Raw genomic sequence first — 25,710 nt, 5'->3', positions numbered from 1 at the left:
AGATTTATGGGATAGTTACAATGTGTTACTATTGCCAAACATCTTTAAATGTGTTTCCAAAAACTATTCAATGGTATGCATACATTTTTTTTTCCAATGATATTACACATGCAACAAAGAGCAATCAAAGGATGATCAAGTTGCGTGTTATGTCTTTTCACCTGCAACGGTAAAATCGTCAACTAATCATTCTCCGTAAAAGAGTTTAACATAGAGCATGCTCCCTGAACCACCCAATCCTAATTTCCGCAGCATATTTGAACAAAAATGATCTTTTAGTGCGTGTAATTTGTTGCTGACTTTTAAGAAGAGTCGACCGTCCTTGACTCCTTGGGACTGAATTAGTAAAAGTCATGGAAAGACACGCACCATTTTGCAATAAAGCGCATAAACCAGGGCGCATGATGGAAAAGATCTTTAGTTGAAAGCGGAGGGAAACTTCCGGAAATAGGGAGAGATTTCTCGCCGGTGTTGGCGTCTGATTACGTGCGTGGTCATGGCTTCGCCCTTCTCCGGCGGGGGACAACGGGCGCCTCCACAACCATGCAACGCGCCCCCGACGACCCCTCCCTCCCCTGCTTTTCACAGAGAGAGGCCAGATCCGCAGGGAAGCCGCAGGGGGTTCCCGGCGAAGCGAAGCACGACAAGTTCTCCTCCTCCTCCTGCTGCTGCTGCTGGTGGGTAATGGGATACGATACGAGGATGGTTCCTTTTGACGGAAAAAGTGGGTGTTAGGGTGTGAATCCGCCCAACAATGGCGCTACTCCTCCGGCGTTTCTGCTCCCTTTTCCCTCATCATCATCGTCATGAACATCATCTAGTGAATCCGTCTCTGGGATCGTTCCTGCTCCTCCTGCTCTTCTTCTCCCCGCGCCTTGCCCTCGCCGACGACCAGGCCACCCCTAATTCTCCAGGTTGCAGTAACAAGTTTAAAATGGTATTTGCCTCTCTTTGTCGATTTTTCATGCTTGTTTCAGAATAATTGCATGGGACCTGTTTCTGTGTATGTTGTTGATGTTCTTTAGATAAAGTTTCTGTATGTGTTGTTAATGCTCTTCGGTTGAGAGGTTTATGGTTTTATGACGTTCTCTCTCAGGTTAAGGTGAACTATTGGGTCGATGGTAAGGAAGGCACAAGTGCAGAAGGAGTTAACGCGCAGTTTGGTTCTCCCTTACCAAGTCGCGAGAGTGACGCCATGAAAATGAAGGTTGCTTTGGCAAATCCATTTACTTGCTGTGGCAATATGTCCTCAAAGGTGAGTTTTTCTTTAATTTCAGCGACTACCATGTCATTGTTATGATTCTTGTTGACCATATTTGCTTGCTTTCTGGTTTGCCTCGTCCATGCCCCCTCCATTCAAGGCGCGTGACAGAGAAAAACGGGTGCAAATGTCCCATAAAACTGTTAATGTTAGTGTGAGTTTCAGTATCTGGAAGTGTCAAACAAGGACATTGCATGCTTAAAGCAATGTTGCAAGATGCGTAATATAAAAACAAGGACGCTTCATGCTTATACCAATGTTGTAAAATGTGTAACATAACCCATACCGGTCGAGTTCAAAGTTAAATACGTGATGCCACGTGAAAAATTGCAGAATTTAGTTATCAATATTAGAAATAAAAAAATTATAAAATTATAAAAATATAAAATCATACGAACAATCATATGAAACAACATGAATTGCATAAAGATAAGAAAATGATAAGTATATGTTACCTACAGCGTGTATGGTTCATTACAAATAATCAAAGTTGACCACTTAAATTACTTCTAATAGTTAAATGGGTATAAAAAATAAACAACTTTTCATTATCTATGACTTACTCATTGGAGTCTTTGAGCAACTAATGATCACAAAATTTGAATCTCTATTTTTTGGAACAAATGTAGATTCTTACAAGGAAAAGCACGTCAGCTCTACTTTATTGTACGAAGTCAGCCCTAAGGTTTTTTTTTTTTTTACTGTAAATGTGTGACAATTTTAGAATGTCTTTCACCCTGAACTTAATATTAAATCTTAAAAATTTGTGTAACTTTAAATTACAAAATCCCCTTTTCTACTTATTTTATCTTATCAATATAGCCAAAGATATTGTCATTTTTTTTTTGAAAAAACGATGTTAATGTTAAAACAGAGAAAAAAAATGAAAGAAACATGAAAAGGACGCTTTGAAAAAGAAAACTTAAGAATAAATTCAACGTATTAATATCACATTTTTTTTTCCAAATTTTCATTTATCAGTTTGCTATTTTTCTATATCATGGTATTGTGGTTGTAAATGTTAATTCTATTTGTCACCATTTGATCTTTAAACTTAAATTAAATTGTTTATCAACATTGAAACATCAATTTTATCATTTTATTTAGTTATATTTGTTATCTTCTTATTACTTTCTCATTTATTTTATTTTTACCTAACTTTTAGGTTTTATTCATCTTTGAAAAAATCGTCGAGATTTCTGATATTTTCCTGAGGAAAACAACTATACCGAAAAATACCTGAGGAAAACAACTATACCGAAAAATACCTGAGAAAAACTCCACCGTTGAAAATGGGAGAACAATTTCGTGGCTATGGTTTTCAAGCAACATGTATCGTACTGTTAACATATCATATGGTAGGTGTATCATGAGCTACACCCAATATGATTTAGTTACACCCCTGAAACTAGTATCAGGGGCGTATCGTGTCTTTTTCCTTCACAGTTACCTTATGTAATGTAACTTATCAGACAATACCCTACATTACATAAAATACTGGCTTATAGAAGTCGGCTAACATAGATTTTCTGAAACTTGGATTTTAGTATGTTCTGCTATGAACCTTGTTGATTTTGTCCTTGGACTTTTGGACCTTCATTTCCCTTTTTCTTCTGCTGTGAAACGTACACTGGTTTTTGGACATGTCGATTGTCCCATAATGTGCAAATTTATTATGCCTTAGTTTTCTACTTGTAAATTCCCTTTGTACGGTTCTACATTCACCAGGAAAAACTCTCCACTGTTTGGCCTTGTGGCAAGGCCCACATGGAATACTGAATTTCAGACCCCCTGGGGGGTTTTAAGCCGACTTGTCTAGTCAGGTGTGTGGAAATCTTGTCAGCAGATTATCATTTTTGAAATGCATTACATAGTACATGTTTGTTGGATCTACATTAATAGGAAAAGTATAAAGTGTATTTCTTATGCCTAGTGGACTGAAAGAAAATATGGAGCATAATAGAATGCATTATAATGTAATTAATTTATCTTTGTTCTTTTGGATATCACATCTGTGGAAAATTTTCACATTATAAAATAGTATTTAACTTGGCCATGGTTGTGTTATATATAGTTATCTGGTTTGCTAGCCTTGGCCAGACGAGGGGATTGTGCCTTCACAACCAAAGGAAACGTTGCACAGGCTGTAGGTGCAGCAGCATTACTTGTGATGAATGATGATGAAGGTATACTAGCCCTTTCCATCATGGTTTCAGAAAACTTGATTCTCAAACATTTTGTTTCCATCTGTACAGCTGCTGGATTTTCTTACAGATGCCTTTGATGTATAACTTTTTTATTTGTAATTCTTGTTTCTGTCATGATGCAGATCTTTTTAAAATGTCTTGCACTTCAAATGATACTTCCATTAACATTACCATCCCGATTGTGATGATTCCAAAGTCAGCAGGGGATGCAATCCGACAACCTTTGGTTGCTGGACAGGCAGGTGAGTTTTCCATTTTTGCTTGAAGAAAGGGTGTGAGGTTAAGACTATTGAAATTTGGACTTAGAGTGGACAGGAACTTCCTGTTCAAGCATATCTGAATACATCCTCCATGTGTGTAAGGTTTGCATGTTTATGATGACTAATCCTTCTTCTTTTGTGAAAATTATGTGTATCTAAAGATGTGCTTTCATATGACCTGGTAGTGAACTTTACTTTTGGTTCTATTCCTGAACATCTTTGGTTTCTGACTGTTTGTGCTTTCTGTACCTATTCTCTGTTTTTTCTGTATGATCAATCCAAAAAAATGCTTCCCTTATTTAGCCAGGCCGCTGGTGGGACCTGATGATGTATTCTCTATGAAGTTGAAGTTAAAAATAGCTCCTCTAGAGCTGAGCAATCGGCCTTCAAACCTCTTAGCTGAATGTTCTGAAAATAAATCTTCAACTTGCAACTGAACCTGGGGAACAATAAATCCTACTGATCAAAAGCTGTTTGAGACTTTTCTAGGTATTCTAGAGATTTTGGTTCCATCAGATTTGTTCTTTTGCATATAAATAGTGCACTGTCCATATGCTATTTTCTCTGAACGTAATGCATCTTTTCTACTGGCAGATTCCTAAGCCTTTCTGAGTTGGTTATGCCTTCAACTATACTCTGCTTGTTGTAAAGCTTTGTCCACTTCAAATTGTTCGCATACCCCTTTTATGATGTCAATTCATGGAGCTATTCTACAACATTCGTTTAGCTGACTAGCATGCTTACTGATGAGAAACAAAGTATTTAGGTTCTTATGTGTGAGAATAAATGTTTCTGACAATCATAATACTGGTGAGAGTTTTAGAATTCTGCCAGACGGTCGGCAGAAGTTCAGGTTATCTCAAAGCCTAGTGGGTAAAACTTGTCTTAAGTCCAAGAAATACAAGAAAAGGTGTTTAGCCTTTTCGATCCGTGGCTCAGCTTATTGTTTGGTTTTTTTCCTAAGCCTTGATTTCCATTTTAACTTTCAAATAATTAAATAAATAAATAAATAAATGAATAATATATTTATCATAGCTGTCAAAGTCACAGATTATAGTCCAGCTCGATGATACACTACGCTGGTACTTTCTTGGGTTTACATATTCTATAAATGGAACTTATTGTGTTCATGCTGTCTGGGCCATGCTATAGTCATCCTATCATAATTCTTTCTCTAGATGCTTATTTGATCTGCTCTTTTTGGCATCTAAATCTCAGTGCTCTTTCCCTTTCAGGCTAATTGCGCCTTGATTGCATATCAATTTCCACATTGAAAAATTCTAGACCAGGCCTTTTTTTTCATTATATTTGTCTAAGTGGTTTGGTATGTCTGTTGCCCCTGGAACCTGAGATAAATCTTATGTTTGTTACTGCAGTGGAAATTCTAATGTATGCCCCCAGTCGACCGGTGATTGACTTCTCACAATTTTGTTTGTGGATGATGTCTGTTGGCACTGTATTCTGTGCTTCTTTATGGTCTGAATTTGTTGCACGTGAACAAACTAGTGAAAGTTATGATCAGCTGACGAGGAAGGTACGCTTTGTGGCTGACATGTGTATGCCTATGATTTGTGAAGTTTGTTAACTTTTCTCTTGTTTGTTTCTTGCTTCAAGACAAAGGTACATTCAACTGAGTACATTAACGGCTTGATGCATGTGTTTTGTCTTGCTGTTTGACCACGGGTGTTAGATGTACTGTGATAGTAGTAGCTTACAAACTACGACTGTTTTTTGTTTTTCCTTGTTAAAGGTACTTGAGTATGTATGTAACTACCCTGGTAGTTTAAACTAAAACATCTTATATTTCTTTATGCCCAAAGGTAGTGTCACGGGCTGACTCCTTTAGTCTGTGTGGCACGGTAAGAACCTAATTGCCATCAGTTTTCAAGCCACCGAAAGGGGTGCAAAGATCGTTTTGGAAAACAAGTGTATAAAGAAAGTAGTGTGAATAAAGAAATCTCGCAATGTATTAATTTTGAAAAACTTGTACATCACGAGAGAGGTAAGAAAGGAGAATGATTTCAACTTGCTTACATAGGATGGCCGAAGCCGCATACAAGGATTCCAATGCTGACCACCCCAAAACATAGAATCCCCAAAACATGACACTTAGACCGGTGGGAGGGTACTCCCTTACAAGTGAACAAACATAAGCAAAGACTCAACATAAACAAAGGAATTACATAATAAAACAAAGCAAAAACTGTACAGACTCTTAGACACAAGGGAACAGGCTCCCCCCTTCAAATCATGCGCCATCCTCGGCGCCAACTGCTTCATGATAGGCTTTGACTTCTCTCGGGTACCGCTGCTTCATACGGAATGCATACTCCCAAGTTGGATTATGTTCATCTATCTACTTCACTTGGTACTTCTTCGGCTCGCCTAGATAGTTTGTTTTGTGCCAAAGAATTTCTTCCATCTGTCAGTCCACCGCTAAGGCAGAGGTAAAACACCCGATAAGGCAGGTAGCCGCGACGTGGCGGGTGCATCAATCAGACGAACATGGGCTTAATTGAAAAGAAAAGCAGGGGATGGCTGCAGAATTTCTCTTGCCCTAGGCAAAGTCATTGAGGACAGTGACGATTTGGTGGTGGGAGAATGTTGCGGACCGACTATGTCTGGCCCGGCCAAGCCAGTAGAAGGAGGTGCTGCTTGGCCAACTTAGGCATTGCTCGGGAAGCATGTGGGATCCAATTGGACGCTAAGTCAAACAGAAAGTAATGCACGTGGATGTGCAGCGACAAAACGTATAAGTGCATCATGGTCGTCAGTCCCTTTGAAAATGCAAGTCCGTCAGTGGGGAATCAGAAGAGTTTCCCATGTGTAGCATTTGAATGCGCATGGGGGTGCACGTGGGTTAGGGGCAATTGCCCCGATGGACGCATATGCTGTGTCCACAACTGCGTAGAGTCATGCGGGGGCGAGTAAGTGAATGCTCATCGTCGAGTAGGGCGATGGTCGGCCGCCTTGCTTAATAACATATAGTCGGCAACTGGCTTCAGTTGAGGGCTTCTTCCCAATGGAACTCTACCCCCTCCCAGATTTCGTATGGAAGTAGATAGGCGCTTGGAGGAATGACAATGTTCTCACAGGGCCTCATGGCCACGGCTTGCCGATGGTCTACTGTGGGATGAACCTGGGTGATGGTGTGCCGAGTGCGTAGCACTCCTCGTCTAGTCTGCGGTCCCATAAGATTGATGAAAGCTTTCGCTACATTGAGAATGAGTCAGGCTGGCCAAAGGCTTGGAGAAACCTTCGGCTCCGCGTGGGCCAAATAGGCTTGAAAAGTTGGCCCGTGACAGGTAGCAACATTGCTATTATTTGTTTTAGCATGCTAAAGCGAAATCTTATCTTGCTGTCTAGAGGGAATTTCATGTTGGCCAAAATTGTTGAGTTCTTGATAAATTGTCATTTACACAATTATTATGTAAATCTTCTTGAAACATTTGAAGCTCACTCTAGATGGAGAAGCTGATGCACTTTTATTCAGTTATTCCAGAATTTGTTGGTATTATATTATGCTTCTTCTTGCACAAACTCATCTCATGTTGAAGATGCAGACTTCATATCCCTTTTTAAAACCTTTTGCTATGAAATCCTTCTATATGTTGTGTTTTCTATGCTATAAGGCATAAAAAATGTATTTAAGTGGAAATATTAATCGTCATCACTGCAGAAATCCTGCTATTATTGCTTCTTCTCTGTTTTTCTCATGATTCCAAATGCTTTAATCCATGTTTCAATGCATTTTGTAACACATTCCGACTAAGTCACATGGGTATGAGTACGGTTTGGGTATGAGTACGGAGATACGGGTACGGACATGACAACTTTAAAAAATGTCGGTACGGGGGTACGGCAGGATATATGTATGTATATATGCAAAATAACACAAAAAAATCAAAATGAAAGCAACATTTTAGTAAATAAGTGATATAAATAAAAACATTAGTATGTTAATGAACAATTACTCTAAGAATAGAATGAAAAGTAAGGTAGAAAAAATTAAATCAAAGTAAAATTAAGCAGTTTGAATCTAAAGGTACCCGAGTGTGTCCAAGTACCTATTTTGGGTACGGATACGGCGACACGGGTATATGGACCTTATTGAAGTACCCATGTGAATTAGCATTCCGATAATTTTTTCTCATGTTGGTTTCTTACACACGGAACTTAGAAATTATTATTATGTCTAAACTTTTCATTTTGGGCTGTTGAAGTAATCTGGATATATGGGATATGATTAAATATGCGCTGATTTTCTGTCCCTTTGGTGTCTTCATACTTGCTGGTGAATGCCATTCAGTTCTCTGTTTATCCTGTGCAGATGTGCAAATTTTGTGATTATTCATATACTCCTCAATCTCCTAAGGGAAGTGCGCTCAGCATTTTATTTTTCATTTTTAGGAAAGCCTTAGTTCTGTTGCAACTACAAAAGATGACACTGAGGAAGAGGCTCTTGATATCAGTGTGAAAGGAGCTGTCATTTTCATTCTATCAGCATCTGCTTTTCTGTTGGTGTTATTCTTTTTTATGTCGGCATGGTTTGTTTGGCTACTTTATATTATGTTCTGCATTGGTGGCAGTCAGGTATGTTCAGCTTCATTTCAAATCTTGGATGCATGAATATCTGCACATGTAATGAAGCAGGATATTTCTGTTGATACAATTGTCATAAAGGAGCATGCTTTGGTACTTGTAAATTCATTCATTTTTGGTGCTTTTCTTTGTTTTTTATTACCCTTGTGCTGCATGTTTTATGCCTATGCTGTAAATGCTGATTTTGTTGTTCGTTACTCTTTTTTTCTTTATAATTGCTATTGGGAGATTTTTTATTTCAAGCATGATGTATATTTGTGGATATTCTAAATTTATTCACATGGTTTTGGTCTCTCCTTTATTTGCGTGTGATGCAACTTTGCATCATTGGAACAAATGCTTTGATGCAATAAATGTTAGGCAACATATGCTGTGATTATATAACTTGTGCAAAGGTTTCAAAGAAAAGTCCAAACACACCTGAGCTGACAAATAATCACAAAAATGCTGTTACAATATACCTTCAGAGAGATGGATTAAAGAAGAGGTCACTGTACCAGTGTTCCTTACTGCTGGCTCTTCATTAGCAGGTCTCAAGGATAATGTAGGAATGTCTAAAAGATTTTCAGACTTTTTTGAATCTGAACTGCTGGAAGACAGTTGTTAGTTATTCAACAAGAACCTGTACAAAGGAATTGACAGCCCTGAACAGAAATTTACAACACATGAACAAATAGCCAATCAACATCATATGCCTCCTATCTACAGAGAGAAATTGTTTACTAAGATTCCACAGTTTTATGCTTAGAGCTTCACAGTTGGTAAAGCCGTTGTTTGAGTGGGTGGACTAGATGCCTGAAGATGTACTTTTAAGACATCCAATTGCAGAAAATGGAAGTGTAGCTGCTCAATCAAACACATGAACACGTAGTTTTTTTTATCTCAAAATGACCCTAAAATAAGTGGCACGTCTGTGGGTGCAAGTGGAGAACCATCAGAGAAACCTCTCTCATAGCTTCATGTCTGAGATATGGGCTGTCTCAGAAATACTGTAATAGGGACTTGAACACGTTCGTCCTTAAGGTTCCCCATTCCTGCTGGGTGTAGACCAGATTTGATGTTGCAGCAAGGCACAAAAACTGTCCGGTTGGACTTGTAAGTTGTAACTTGTAAATTTGGTGATGTTCATTTTTTTCACCTACCAGACAACCATGACACATATAAAGAGAATTGTCGGTTGTCAAGACATAAAAAATGTTTTTCTGAATACTCATTTAGGGGGAGTTCGATAACCTCAGATTTTACAGTCGACAACAGATAAATATCTGTATCTTGAAAAATTGATCCTACCTGTCACACACGGGTAAAATATCTGTGCTGCTCAGACCCATCCCTGCAGACTTTTATCCACGGGAAAAAGTCGGATTTCACATAGTCCAACTTTTGTCTGTGGATTTTTTTTTTCTGCCCATTAGGCCATTTCATGAGTGATAAGATTAGAAAGAATAATCTTTGATTAACAACGAAATCTGCCCTAACTCCTCTTTATATAGACTAGAGGAGAGAGAGAAGTTACAAGAGAAACATCTAAAGGAAAAGTTATTACAAAAGTACCCTCTTAAACCTAAAACTGAATATAAACACATCTTAACACTCCCCCTCAAGTTGGAGCGTATATGTCAAATAGGCTCAACTTGGAACAGCAGCTTTGGAATGGTCCCCTTGCAAGAGCCTTAGTAAAGATATCAGCCGTTTGCCCTGTAGTTGAAATGTGTGAGGTACTTACAAACCCCTTTTGAATCATGTCTCTAGTATAGTGACAATCTACTTCAACATGCTTGGTTCTTTCATGAAAAGCCGGATTATTAGCAATAAACAGTGCAGCTTTGTTATCACATAACAGTTGCATAGGAAGATGCACTTCGACAGTAAGATCCAACATCAGGGATCTAACCCACATAACTTCAGCAGTACCCTGAGCCATAGCTCTATACTCAGATTCTGCACTTGATCTGGCAACCACAGTTTGCTTCTTACTCTTCCATGTAACCAAGTTGGATCCAATAAACACACAAAATCCAGTAGTGGATTTTCTGTCTGAGGGGCATCCTGCATAGTCGGCATCAACATACACAGATATAGTGAGTGAGGTACCATTCTGAAAGAAGAGTCCCGTTCCTGGTGAATTCTTTAGATACCTAAGAATCATCATAGCAGCATCCCAATGAACTTTCTTGGGCTTATCCATAAATTGACTCACTCTGCTAACAGCATAGGCAATGTCAGGTCGAGTAACAGTGATGTATAGGAGCTTCCCAACAATCCCTCTATACTGTCTTGCATCAACATCTTCAGTATCATCATCATACAAGCGGGTATTGATATCCATAGGCGTGGATGCAGGCCGACACCCCAGCATCCCTGTCTCTTGCAAAACATCAGTAACGTATTTCCTCTGGCACATGATAAGGCCCTTTTGATTTCTGGCAAACTCAATACCAAGGAAATAACGTAGTTCACCAAGGTCCTTGGTGACAAAGTGTTGTCCAAGGACATCCTTGATGTTGGAAATCCCCTGATCATCATCCCCTGTAACAATGATATCATCAACATAAACAAGAACTATCACCGTACCTGTAGAAGTCTTCTTGACAAAGAGGGAATGGTCGGCCGAAGAACGTCTGAAGCCCTCATTCTCAATATTCTCTGACAATTTCTGAAACCAAGCTCGAGGACTCTGTTTCAGACCATAAATCGCCTTTCGCAATCTGCACACTTTCTGACACTCCCCCTCAGCAACAAACCCTGGTGGTTGCTGCATATACACTTCTTCATGTAAGTCACCATAGAGAAAGGCATTTTTGACATCAAGCTGTGAGAGGGACCAATTCTTGCTGACAGCCACAGCAAGGAGAATCCGTAAGGAAGCATGTCGTGCCACAGGAGAGAAGGTATCATAATAATCAACCCCATAAGTTTGGGTATAGCTTTTTGCAACCAGACGAGCCTTATATCTGTCAATACTGCCATCTGCTCGGTATTTGATAGTAAAGACCCATCTGCAACCAACAATGGCTGCATCAACTGAAGGAGTAACAAGGGTCCAGGTGCCTCTAGACTGAAGAGCATCCATCTCTTCTTGCATAGCCGCTGCCCATTTGGGATCAGAGAGAGCATCCATGGGATTCTGTGGAAGAGCAATAGCCGACAGCCCCTTGACAAACTGTCGGTACATAGGGGTGAGTCTATCCATGGATAAATGACCAGAGATAGGATGCAAAGTGCAACTGCGTTTGCCTTTCCTTTGAGCAATGGGCACATCAAGTTCATTAGGAGCAGGAACATGCTCGTGACATACTCCTATGTCATCATTACATAAAACATTGTCAGTTGAGTTTGTGTCAGGAATTACCTTGGGCGTGCTGGGTGAAGGCACAGGTGCACATTGAACAGGCGCAGCAGGCTTAGTACGACGATGGTAGACAGCCCCAAAACGTGGATCAACTGGGTTTGGACAACTCATGAGAGGTAGAGGAAATTGGACTTCATCATTTAATGCAGGCGCCCTTAATTGAGTTCCATTTGGGGAGAAGAAAGAGGTTGATTCAAAAAATGTAACATCAGCACTCACATAATACCGACGAGTAGAAGGATCATAACATCGATATCCCTTTTGAGTGTGGGAATAACCAACAAAGATCGTTTTGATGGCCCGAGGAGACAACTTATCTCGCCCAGGACCAAGCAACTGAACAAAGGCAACACATCCAAAAACACGAGGTGGAACAGAAAACAAGTCTCTGTCAGGAAAGAGGACAGAGATAGGAATAAGGTCTCCCAACACAGATGACGGCATACGATTAATAAGATAGCATGCTGTGAGAACAGCATCGCCCCAGTAAGAATGGGGAACATGGCTATGTATGATAATGGTTCTGGCAACATCAAGAATATGACGGTGTTTCCGTTCAGCAACCCCATTTTGTTGGGAGGTATAGGCACAAGAAGTTTGGTGGATGATACCCTTATCCCTGAAAAATTGTTCCAAAGAGGAAGCACAGAACTCAAGAGCATTGTCAGAGCGCACAATTTTGACACAAGTATCAAACTGAGTCAGAATTTCATTGATAAAATTTTTGATTACATGACCCACTTCAGATTTATGCTTCATAAGAAAAACCCAACTAACACGACTATAGTCATCGACAGCAACAAGATAATATCGATGACCTTGAAGAGCAGGAGTACGACTCGGACCCCAAACATCAAAATGAAGTAACTCAAACACAGAATGGCTACTTCGACTGGGCCGCGGAGGAAAGGATGACCTATGGTGTTTGCCCAACTGACAAGACTCGCATTGAAAAGAAGACTTGGGAGACAGCTGAGGAAGAACATGCAGCAGTTTCTGAAACGGTAGATGTCCAAAACGTAAATGCCAAGTATAAGCCGAGGATGAGGACGACCCTGCAGAGGTAGATCCAGCAAAGGGAAAGGGATGCACTAGCCTGTAAAGACCTCCCTGTTCACGGCCACTGCCAATCACCCTGCCCGTCAGTATATCCTGAAACACAAGAGAAGAGGAGTCAAATATCGCACGACAGTTTAAATCTCTGGTAATCTGACTGATAGATAGTAGGCTATGTGGGAATTCTGGTGCATGAAGAACATGTTGCAATGGTAATGATGAAGTAAGTTGGACCTCTCCAAGTCCAACAACGGGAGAATATTTGCCATCTGCTAGAATAACCGAGCGACCAGGTGGAGTAGAGACATAAGAAGTAAACTGTGCCTTGTCTCCACAGAGATGTGTCGATGCACCCGAATCAATGAGCCAATCTGTAGTGTCAGAATACATACCAGATGAAGATGCACTGGCAGCAGTAGTGATAGTAGAGGTGGTCGGATCATGAGCTTGTTGAGGTCTATCTCCAATCAAGTGTCTCAACTGAGAGATAATATCATCTGCACGTAACTCACTGGAGGAAACAGGATGTTGAGTCTTAGGCTGCTCTGGAGAATCAGTAAAAACAGTCTGATTGGCAACAGCTGGACGACCATGTTTCTGCCAACACTTATCCACAGTGTGACCAATGCGATGACAAAACTGACATACTGGGCGCGAAGGGGTATTGCCACGGCCACGGTATCCTCGTCCTCTGGCAAAGAGGGACCCACCTCTGCCACGAGTAGCAAGCATAGCAGAAGTGGTATCAAGAACAGTCGATGAAGGGATTGGAATTCTGCTTAGCCTACTATAAGCTTCATCAATAGGAGGAATCGAGGGACTAGTGAGCATCTGATTCTTTGCTGATTCATAAACAGAGTCTAATCCAGACAGAAATACTCCGACCATAAGCATATCTCTGTATGCCTTCTGTTGCTCACACTTACATGCAGGAAAGTAGCTGTTTAGTCTCTCAAACATGGACTTGAGACTAGAATAATAAGTATGTAGAGGGCGACCATCTTGGCGCATCTGATGAATATCATGATGAAGCTGCATAATTCTGGTTTCATTCCTTGCTTGTGAATAGGTGGCTGCAAGGGAATCCCACATATCCTTTGCACTTTCCTTATGCAGGACTTCATTGGCAATGTCTTGAGTAAGAGTACCAACAATCCATACCATAACCAACGAATTATCTTTAAACCAAGTAGTATATTTTCCTACCTTCTGTACGGGCTCGGGCTCCAATATAAGATGTTCCTTCTCATGAGCGATCAAGGTTCTTTTTACTTGCATGGCCCACATCTCGTAATTACCCCCATCCATTTTGGTGATAAAGCTGGAAAATGGGGAACTCTTCATCTCTCCCGACGACACAAAGGAAGAGGTATTAGCGCCGCTGCTAATTTCAGACATCGCTCAACACAATGGAGGAAACCGAGCCACGGAATAGGAAGTGCAGGCAAAAAAGAAGACAATCACATATCGAAAGACAACATGCTGATCATGAAGCAGTTAACACGGGCAGCAATCCATAAGTCTGATCGGCTGGAAGAGGCAACAACAGAACTGAACGAAGACAGATTACCAGAGGCGACAGCGAAGACGCTGAGAGGAAAATCAGCGTGCAGAGCAGCGGCGGAGTAGAGGAGAATGGTGGAGACAGCAGGGGCGATGCAGTGTGCAGCGGCAGCGGAGAAGCAACAGTGACAGACGGCGGCGGCGGGCGGAGGTGACAGCCACGGCGGGCAGCGGCGAAGATGACTGCAACAGCGGACGGAGGCGTCGGGCGGAGAAGACAGCAACGGGCGGAGGCGTCGGGCGGAGAAGACAGCAACGGGCGGAGGCGTCGGGTGGAGAAGACAGGACAGCGACTGGCAGAGGCGTCGGGTGGAGAGGTCAGCGACGGGCGGAGATGGGTGGACACGAGCGGGTGGAGGAAGCGCAGCGATGGGCGCGGTCAGGCGGCGGGTGGCGCCGCTCAATCGGCGCGCCAAGGAGGAGGAGACGGCTGCTGCTCTGATACCATGATAAGATTAGAAAGAATAATCTTTGATTAACAACGAAATCTGCCCTAACTCCTCTTTATATAGACTAGAGGAAAGAGAGAAGTTACAAGAGAAACATCTAAAGGAAAAGTTATTACAAAAGTACCCTCTTAAACCTAAAACTGAATATAAACACATCTTAACAATGAGAGACACAACTTCTGCCTTCTCCCTCCACAGCGGACGTTGTAAAATGCAACAGTTATTTTTTCTGTCTGAAGATTTTCGTTCTCATCCATCATACTGTAGACATAATTTCATGGATTTTAATCTATGCCATCATACACAAGACAAAAAATTTATCCATGGACTTTTATCTCATGGATTCTGATCCATGGATTTTTAGACAAAAAATCTATGCCTTGCAGACACTGCTTTCAGATTGTTTCCTAGTGGAACCCATACCGTCTTAGATTTGACCTTTTTCTTTGCAGGGGATGCGTGCATGTCTAGTGGGAATAATTTCAAGGTACATCATGACCTTGCAGTCTACTCCATTTAATCAGAGTATTTCACCTGACATAACTACCTTTTTAACTACTTTGTTCAGGTTTTTTGGAGGTTCTCAGAAGAAGAAAGTCAGTCTTCCTCTATGTGGTGAAGTGTCAGTTTTATCTCTTGTTATTTTTCCATTTTGTGCAGCATTTGCTATATTTTGGGTTGTAAATCGGCATGCATCATATGCCTGGATTGGACAAGACATTCTAGTAAGTTTCACTTTTAATATCTTATTATTTTGCTTCTAGTATAGTTTTACTTCTTTATCTTATTAATCAGAAACCTGAAAAACAGTGAACTGGTTCTCTAGATACCCAAATTCACTTAAATCATATACACTTTTAAAGAAATCATCCTTTTTCTTTGTAACTTACGGAAAAAATCTTTTCTTGAAGTGATAAAACTTGTCATATTTTGAATACTGCTGGAGTGTGTTGATTGATGCCTGATTAACTCTGGCCTTGGTTAGATGTTTGAGTTTCACAGATGAAGTCACCTCATAAACACAAATCAAACTACTGTTTTCCACTTTTTCTGGGTTGTACAGCATTTTTTTTCTACTCAACTTAATTATATGTTGATGGTTAAGATCTTCATTCATGCTTTGCTAATGTTTCTCAAATTACCCACTGTCAGGGTATTTCTCTGATGATAACTGTTCTACAAACAGCCCGCTTGCCAAATATCAAGGTAGAACTTTTCCAATACACTTTTTGTAGTTCTTTTGTTGCTTGTTACAACTATTTTCACACATGTAGGTACATTGTATGCATACATATATGCTATACTTATATTTTTACATATATAAGTTGTCTTTTCCAGGTTGCCGCGGCACTCTTATGCTGTGCTTTTGTATATGATATCTTCTGGGTCTTCATATCACCACTTTTGTTCCACCAAAGTGTAATGATTGCAGTAAGTCTCTGAACTCATCATTTGTCACTTTTCAGTTGTTTGTTGGTTTGTTAGTCCTTTTTTGGTGTGAACAGACTCAGGTCTCAGCTGGCTATGTTTCTTGGAAGTTCTCCCTCAAAAGCATCTTTCTCAGACCTGTAACACAATGATGTAAAGTAGCTACTGGTGTTAGAAATTTAAGCGGTCGGTTTGGTCCAACTCAATGAAGTTGGTTATTCTTCTGGGCAGACTGCAGTTTTATCTTATTACAAACTTTGGGGGAGTATTTCATATAAAATCTAGAATAACACTGATAACAAGGATAAGAAATAGGAGTTAAAATGCTGAAATTTTGAAGCAACTGCTGGACTTGTTCACTGGCCTATACAATTCCCTCTAGAACTTGACATTTCTGTGTTTCTTCACTCTGAGTTTCTAGTTTTTTCATTGAGAAAATATTAAAAACATTATATGAGTAAAGTTTCTTCTTTAAGCAGTTCCTCCACTTTTAAAGAAACTCATGCTTGCCATTATTATCCATTTAAATATTCTGGGATAGTTAATTGCCAATGAGATTTAATTGCAGCATGTGATAATACCTGTTATGATAAAATGTAATGCACATTAAGATAAGAAACATGAGGAGGTAATGATAGTACAACTGGACTAGGCGCAACAGAATCCATTAAGAAGACTAAATCAATTAAAAGACAAGCTAAAAGTGGCTTCTTGCTGCAAAGGAACCAGGAAGAAACCTTCTTATCTTTGAGGAATGAACTTCACTTTGTTTCATATGCTTCTTCACAAAGTAAGGGCATGAACTTCTTTGGAAGCTTTGTCTTCGTCACAAAGATCAGTCTGTACAAGTTATTTGACCATGCTATCTATGTCAAACAATATGATCTGGAGGGCAGCCTTCATTCATATGGTAATCTTACCAGTTACTGTACCTCAACCTAATATATCTAAATGATTCCACCATATGCAGCCTAATATATCTAAGAAATCACCAAGTGTAAAAGGCAAGTGTCATGCAAACCACAAAGATACAACTATGTACCAGCTCGTTTAGCTTACCTGCCTTTTTCTCTATTTAAAGGAAAAGCCCTTAACAGTTCGTGTCAGGAGAAAGCCCACGCTATCTTAGATGTAGGTCCAACAACAAACCATATTAAACTCTTTTAAAGTCAGGATCTTAACCTGTTGATTTTGCTCTATTTCAGTGATGCGTTGTCAATCTTGTTTTACATTGGTAATTTTCTCCTCTAAACAGAGAAACAAGCTGGGGAGTAACTGCCATGGCATTTGAACAGCAGAACAAATGGCTGTAGTTATGGGTCCTTGCAGTCCAGATATCTCATTCATGATTGACAGAACAAAGGCTAACACACTGCAGCAAAATGAGCAGCAAAAAGGAAGAAAATAAAAACTAAAAAAACAGAAAAAGTATAGAATAAGATTTGTACAAATTATTCTATGGTATTATATATTTATCCATATTATACATATATCCAATGGTATGGAAATGTATACACTGGATAATACAAGCATATATACATACATACATACATATATATATATATATATAGAAACAGGTAGGTGCTAGACTCTAAGGAACAATTCGCAGGCTTTGATATTTGTCACATAGATTATTGAGGGGCATTTGAATAGGTGGAATTCCACTTTAGCAGTGGAACTTTACTTCCATCATACACTAAAAACTCCAGATCCCATCAAACATGGAATGAAACTCCTGGGAGTTTTCAGTGAGTCTGGTATTTTAATACCATCAATAAATTCACACCTAATTAGTTGTGACTTTTCTCTCGGGTGTTTTATTCCACCTGTACCGCCCGTGAGTCGTGACTTCTCGTCTTGTCAAGCTCCGACTTCCTCTTCTTGTCAGCTGCCACACCCCCTAATCTTCTTCTTCTCATCAACATAACAAACTCAATGGTAGCTTAAGCAACGAAAGACCCTCTCTCTCTCTCTCTCTCTCTCGCTCTATCTATCTATCTCTCTCTCCCATGCCTTCTCTTTGTCACTCGCTTACTATCATGTTCACTTGCCAAGAATGGGGAACACGCACAATTTTGTGTCTGCATTTCCCTCTCCATGTCTCTCTCTTCCTCTCGCTCACTTTCTCTCTCTCACTCTCTTGTTCTCTCTCTCTATGTCCCTTTCAGAAACGCCCAAAAAGGTCACCCTCTCCATGAAAGACGATAAGAGCGATAGAAAGGGAGACAGACAGAGAAAGAGATACCTTTTGGGCATTTCAGAATGAAATTGGTCTTCATTATCTCCATCTTCTGTCGTTTTTTTTTTCTTTCTGTTAATCCAGTTCATGAAACAATCTGAATAATGGCAACTAATTTCTTGTGAAGATGCTCCTTTTTTCTCCTTTTCTGGTTTTCAGTCATTCAGTTTTTCTCTTCTTGCATTGTTTTTGCTGATGGCAAATTATAGGTTATAGAACTGCTTGTCTTCTATCAAAGTTCAGTTCCGGCTTTTCTGTCCTTTTGGTTGCTCACGTTTGAGTAATGAATTTTGTGCCTGTGCTTTCTGCATTCTTTTTTTTTTTTTCTAATGGCATATTGTTGATGATTTTGTTCTGCAGAAAAAATGAATCTGGTGAAGGTTACACTTGAACTTAAAGCTGTGATGTTTTGTTCGAAATTGGATTTCAGTTGGTTGGTTCAGGACAGTTTTCAGGTTTTGTCATGCTTAACTAATAGGTGTATGCATCAGGTTGAGATTGAATCCACTTAAAAGACTAATAAGATAGACAGGAAGCCTAAGCAACTTCTTGATAATGTAGGATTGAACAATGGTTAATCAAACCTTTTTTGGTAGCAAATTACACAAATCACATCAGATTATGTGATATTTTTGGCCTTTTCCAATTTGAGATCTTATTGGCAAAATCCTGGACTGATTTCTGATGAAAAAGGCTGTCTAGATTATCAAGGAAAGAACTGATCAATCTGCAAATGCTTACTTGAGCCGGCACAAAATGCCGACAGTCAATAATAAACTCCTGGCGTTAATGCCATCTCGTTCAAACAAGGAATTAAGGTTCACGGAACAAAAGTCCCAGGTATTCAAACACCATGGCAATGTCGAAAGTGGAACTTTTGTTCCATGCCACCAAAGCTTGGTGTTAAATACCTGGCATTAAAATGCCAGACATTCACACCCCCCTTGAGAGAAAAAAAGAGAAAACTATGAACTAGTACTAGATGATGAAGATGCCCCATCTCATTTTCCTCCTTTTTCTCTTCACCATTCATGTGGAAAAATATTAATGGCTGAGTGTTTCTTACAAGTCTAGCACCACCGCTCTCTCTCTCTCTCTCTATACACACACACATTTATATATAGAGGAGTAAACATGTATTATATTTACATATATAGTCTAACACCTCCCTTCAAATTTCTAGTGGAATAACTATAAGTTTGTTAAGGAGGAAATTGGACCGCAGGGAGCATAAAGGTTTGAAGAGGTCATCAATTTAACATTCTGATGATGCATAGGGCAATGTTATCTGTATCGTACGATACAGACGCGTATTGTATGATACATATCGTCTGTATCAACAAAAACGATACGATACAGGTATTACGCACGATACGATACGGGCGATACACCCCCCGTATCGTACAATACGGGGTTAAAATGAAAAAGGGGCCCGACGACCCTTTTTTTGCGTCTTTTTTTAAAGCCTACACTCCTCTCTCTCTCTCTTCTATTGTTTCTAAACACTGCAAGAGACGTGGGAGGGAGAGATTTTCTCCATTTGCATCAAGATTTGTCGGTGAAGAAGCTTTATTTCTTGTTGTGGGGAGTCTCGGGACGGTGGGAAGCTTGGAGAAAGAGGGTTTTTTGGTTTCTAACACCAATCTGTAATACTTGATGACCTTGAGGACGATCTTGATTTTTTGAACCTTGAAGGAGTAGCAGAGATTATTGAAGGAGAGGCTGGAGAGCAATGAAATGTTGGTGACATTCCATTTCCAACAGAGGGGATAGAAGCACTTAATGAAGAAAATGAAGATGACCATGAAGATGATGATGGAAATGACGATTGACGAGGATTGTTGTTGAAACTTGAATGAATCATGATTGATAACTATATGTTTTCACTTTTGAACTTACGAATTGTGATGTAATCGAATTCTCTTCAGCTGCTTATTATGTTATTTTGAATGTCTGATTTCTTATTTTGGAATGTGTTGTTCATGCTTCATAGTTCATACTTCATAGTCATATACATGAATGATGAATGTTCCTTTAAATACATTTTCCTTTATTTTTTCTGATTTTTACTTGTTTTTTCGGATTTGTTTTTGAATTTATATGATTTTTGGAAATTTTTATGATTTTTTAATATTTTTTAAAAATTAAAAAATTAATTTTACGATACGTTACGATACGGAGTATAGGTCGGCCCGATCGATACGCAATACGCTATGCCAGTGATAACATTGGCATAGGGGATATCAATTGTCTTCTTTAGATATTCTCCTCTAACAAAATGGAAATCAATCTCAATATACTTTGTTTGCTCATGGAAGTGGGATTTCAAACTTATAGATTGAGCTTTTGTTACTACAACACTTTGTTAGCTGATTTAGTGAACTCCTATGTCTTTCAATAATTTTTTTCAACTATACACTTTTCATAACCTTTGGTTTGTGTTCCGCCTCAATAGATGATAGAGAAACCTTATCTTCTTTCTTGTATTTCCAAGATATAAATTGTTCTTCTAGAAAGTGGTCAAGTGATGGTCATTAGGATCTCCTCTCCAGTCAGAATCGATATCAGTGATTATTTTAAGTGAAGAAGATGATGAAAAAAATACTCCCTTATTGGTTTCTCCCTTTATATATCTGATAATTCTTAAAGCAACATTCATGTGATAGAACATATTGAAACTGACTAACAAGACACAGAACATGAGATATGTCAAGTCTCTAAATTAGATATAAGAGATCCTACCAGTTCCTTGTATGTGGTTGAATTTTCTAGTGGAATGCTATCATTAATTTTAGTCTAAGTCACACGGGTGCACCAAAAATGGTGCTGCACTTGAGTCGATTCAGGTGCAGGTGCAGCCGGCACCCAACTTGGTCGTGCTGCTGACCTCACCTATCCTTTTTCTTTCCCTTTTTTCATCTCCTATCTTTTCCCTCTTCCTTTTCCCCTATTCTTTCTCTTCTCTCCCGATTTTATTTAAGAAAATTTTGAATTTTATGAGATTAAGGTAACTTTGACAAAAAAAATTATATATATATACACACACACACACACACACACACATATATATATTATGCCTTCGCTGCATCTTAGGTTTTTGTTTATCTGTCAATGATTTCAGCCTTTCAGGTGTTTTTGTAACTTTTTCATCAATAATCCTAGGTCTACCCAGTGATTTGTCATGCAAATTTTGTTTGAGATAAAATATACATATTGGTGGATTAAGAAACCTTAATACCAAGAAAAGATGTAAGGACAAAAATGGCAAACCTCTGGTGGTATATAAGGTTTTATGTAATTACCAGTGGAGCCTTAGTAAGAGCTTTGTTTTTCTTTTATAGCAGGAACACGTCACTAGTCTTGTTAAGGTTGAACCGTGTTTCTTCTCTATTGAATCTTGTAAGGGTGTCATGGATAGGTGGAGCAGTAAAAAGAGGTAAGAGAGACGCTCATGGTCAAACTTGGGTCTCAACCTTTTGGAAGAAAGCAGGCCACCTTTTTTCTTCAATTTCAGCTCTTTTAATTTTATGACATTCATAATGTTCTTCCATTTTTTTTGGCTCAAGCTGGGACAGATCATTCCATATGGAAATGTAACTTTTTTTTTTTTTTTCAATTTCAGCCTTTTAATTTTATGACATTCATGATGTTCTTCCATTTTTTGGCTCAAGCTGCGACTACTCATTCCATATGGAATCTAATTCCGTATAATAACCTCTAATACTTTTATCTCCTTGCTTAACATGCCTAGCTTTTTCTTGGAGGAAACATTTATGTGCCATGTTCCTTTGTATGAACATGCCTAGTTTAAGATACTCTAATCATTCCAATATTATGCAATTGCATACAGTTCATAATATATATATATACAAGTAACCATATAATATATTTACATATGTATTTGAACGGGCTTGATCCCCTTATTTGCCATTAACAATTGCAAATTATAATCTGATGGTGTCTTTGTGATCTGTGCTTGAACATTTAATACTTGTTTTGATAAATTGCTTGAGATGCATTAATTTTAATTTCTACATGTTTGATAAGATACTATCAGTTTGGTGGACTTATTGTATGCCAAATATTATGCCTTTTGAGGCGACATCATAAAAAATCTTTTTAGTTTGTGATAACATAATCTGTTAAATGCTTATCATATAGGTTGCACGAGGTGATAAAAGTGGTGGTGAAAGTATTCCTATGGTATTGAGAATTCCACGATTTTTTGACCCTTGGGGTGGTTATAATCTCGTTGGCTTCGGAGATGTTTTGTTCCCCGGGCTTCTTGTTTCATTTGCTTTCAGGTACAACATAATGTATTTAAGATTTTTGGACATGAACTTCATGTGGTCTATGGAGCCATGGATGATATAACACTTGCAAACTAGAATACATTTCATGAACATTACAAACTTACTTTTGTTTCTGCTTAATGTTCTCTTACTTTTATACATTTCATTTTGCAATATTTCTCTTCGTTGTGTATTAGTCGTTTTCTCTTTCTTTCAAAAATTGTCAGAGTTACATTTATATTTTAGTTTGTACTTGACTATGCATGTGATGTTTTTAGCTTGAATTTTCTACTACTTTTGTTCAGATTATTGCTCTATATCTTCTTTATATAATTATATATAGTATTTCTGTATAATGTGATCAATGGCTGATTTTGATGGCCACTATATTTGTTTCAAATGTATTCCAACCGTTTCTTATTTTGTGCCGTATGATGGATAGTGTAGCGTAGTTATTGATAGGAATGTAGGTTCCGAAGATATAGCATGATTTTGTAAATTATTTATTGACTGTAATAGGCTGTTTTGAGTTCCAAATTCTAAAATCCTTTTAAATCCAAGTCTTTTGGGGACAGTTTTCCACTTATCAGCAACTGGAACTGTCATTTCATCTTTTTTGTGGTGGAGCACAGTTGCCAAACGTAGTTTTGAAGCATGGAATTACTTGACAAAATAAGAACTGCTCTTATAGTTTATCTGGAGGCCTTTCACAATTTTAATCATCTTACAAGCTAGTAGAAATTGTTTTGTTTTTGAGAATTGGACTCACTCAGCATTAGTTTGTTATTGCAATGTACATTGTTCTAGTTCTATGGCAAGAGATTCTAGTACATGTTGCTAGAGTAGAGGTCATTATTCTTGCTCGAAATGTGAAAACTGAATGCTTCCTCTTCCAATGCAAAGTTGCAAGCAAAATCCATGGAGTGTATAAAAAATTGTCACCTTCTCATGCCAGTATCAAAGCACATAGTCTGCTAAGTGGCACAAATATGGCAAAATGGCCACTGTATCCATGTGGACATACTGACATGCGGACATGGGTATGGCCACACACTTGGACTGTTGGACACCGGTTAAAAAAAACATATTAAGTTTTGTATGTTTCATATTAATTAAAAAGTTTTGCATGTTATTTTTTCATATTAATTATGCAAAACAAGCGCGTGCGCGTTATGCAAAACAACCGCGCGTGTGTGTGTGTGTATATATATATATACACACTTTGATGTGTTCCTGTATACACAAAATTGTGTCTGTACCCACCCCCTTACCCATACACATACCCGTATCCATGTGACTTAGATAGTCTGACTTCTGTCGGATATTCTTGATACTCATCAATGGTCCACTACTCACAACAGAGTAGTCAAGTAAAATATAATTCCACAGTTACTGGAAATATGATATGATCTTTTGCTTCTTCAAAATGTTCAGTTTGAATATCTAAATTAAGACTATGGCTTCGGCATATACTTCATGAGGATTTCTGCATTTTTTGGATCTTAAGAATATTAGTGCATTTTGGCAATTTATTTGGTTATTCAAGCCGTTACCTTCTAACTTTTATCTCTTTAAAACGATTCTTGTTTGCAGATTTGATAGAATGAAGAAGAAGGGTATATTAAATGGTTACTTTCTTTACTTAATCATTGGCTACGGAGTTGGTGAGTAATCAAGTTTGATGTTCTTCGATTAGCTTGCTATATCTTCGGACACTGTTTAAGGTTATATTAGATTTTTCAAGTGTCTAAGGAGAGTGCATTAAAAACAAGTGTATGATTATGTGTATCTAACACAAGTGTGTGCTTATGTGCGTATTGCACATTTTAATTCAGTTTTTGATGTACTTTACAGAGCAGAAGTAATCTTCTCCTTTTTTTTTTCTCGTACTTTAGATTATTACATACCAGAACCTATGCTTTATTGTTTGTTACCTTTGTGGTCTATTATCAGTGTGCGCTAACGTGCATTAGCTTGTAAAATTTTGAAAAATAATACCTGCTTCACACTCACCTCTTCAACAATATAACGCAGGACTTTTCCTCACATATCTGGGTCTATATTTAATGGATGGTCACGGCCAACCTGCTCTCCTATATCTCGTTCCCTGCACATTAGGTATGACATATCACCCATTCCCTGTTTGTATTAAGGTCAACAAATACAAGTTTCTGGCATTTAGTTCATCCTTTTTCGTGGTACTTTCAGGTGTCTCTGTTGTACTAGGCTTGGTGCGCAAAGAACTGAAAGATTTGTGGAGCCACGGGGAGTCTCAAACAACTGGTTCTGTACCAGGAGCTTGAATGCGCTACTGAGTGTGACAGATCTTGGAAATTCCAACTTCATGAGCGACCACTTCAATAGACCTATTATTGTAGATATATGAACACCAAGAAGTCCGGTGGCATATGATGGCATTAAGTTTTTTTACTTCAGGTGCTTGTTCTTCAGATCGTAAGTGCAGCTGCATGTGTAAATTTACAAGAGCAGGCGGCTTTTCATCCTCAAATACATTTTGTGTTCATACATATATCACAGATATGAACGCCAAGATGTCTGGTGACACTTGTTCTTCAGATCGTAAGTGCAGCTGCATGTGTAAATTTACAAGAGCAGGCGGCTTTTCATCCTCAAATACATTTTGTGTTCATACATATATCACAGATATGAACGCCAAGATGTCTGGTGACACATGAGAGCATTTAGTTCACTTCTGGTGCTTCAGATAATAAGTGCATCAGGATGCGTGAATGTCACGAGTTCACGCGTGGATCTAATCCTGTTTGTCTCTGTTAATCATCGGTGAAAATTCTGTACAAATGCTATCATGTAAAAATCTATCCATGCGTGGACACAACGTGTGAAGCAGGCTCTTGTTATCATGCTTCTGTCATAATTATCAAACGTATTACTATCAAAGTAGGAATGGTTTTGCATGATCAAAGATTGTATGCGGTGCGATTCTTTAGAAGCACACATATCTTGAAAAGTATTTTGCATA

At 38.8% G+C, this 25,710-nt stretch overlaps 1 protein-coding gene across 2 annotated transcripts; it reads left to right on the top strand.

Annotated features, from left to right (window-relative positions):
* Positions 1–489: 489 nt before the first annotated feature.
* On the top strand, positions 490–25,588 carry LOC116246860 (signal peptide peptidase-like 2). 2 transcript variants are annotated; one of them, XM_031618760.2, is made up of 14 exons: positions 492–937; positions 1,097–1,255; positions 3,336–3,447; positions 3,591–3,710; positions 5,105–5,262; positions 8,139–8,321; positions 15,203–15,237; positions 15,319–15,475; positions 15,903–15,956; positions 16,089–16,181; positions 22,579–22,721; positions 24,303–24,373; positions 24,744–24,827; positions 24,918–25,585. In XM_031618760.2, the coding sequence occupies exons 1-14, from the start codon at positions 755–757 to the stop codon at positions 25,010–25,012; spliced, it is 1,647 nt and encodes a 548-aa protein (XP_031474620.1). In that variant the 5' UTR covers positions 492–754; the 3' UTR covers positions 25,013–25,585. The 2 variants fall into 2 exon arrangements, with proteins under 2 accessions (XP_031474619.1, XP_031474620.1); XM_031618759.2 differs by having other exon boundaries at positions 490–937; positions 15,903–16,181; positions 24,918–25,588.
* Positions 25,589–25,710: the final 122 nt, after the last annotated feature.

This window comes from Nymphaea colorata, chromosome 2, assembly GCF_008831285.2.
Source record: "Nymphaea colorata isolate Beijing-Zhang1983 chromosome 2, ASM883128v2, whole genome shotgun sequence".
Taxonomy (NCBI): domain Eukaryota; kingdom Viridiplantae; phylum Streptophyta; class Magnoliopsida; order Nymphaeales; family Nymphaeaceae; genus Nymphaea; species Nymphaea colorata.
This window is presented reverse-complemented; position numbering and strand designations above follow the sequence as displayed.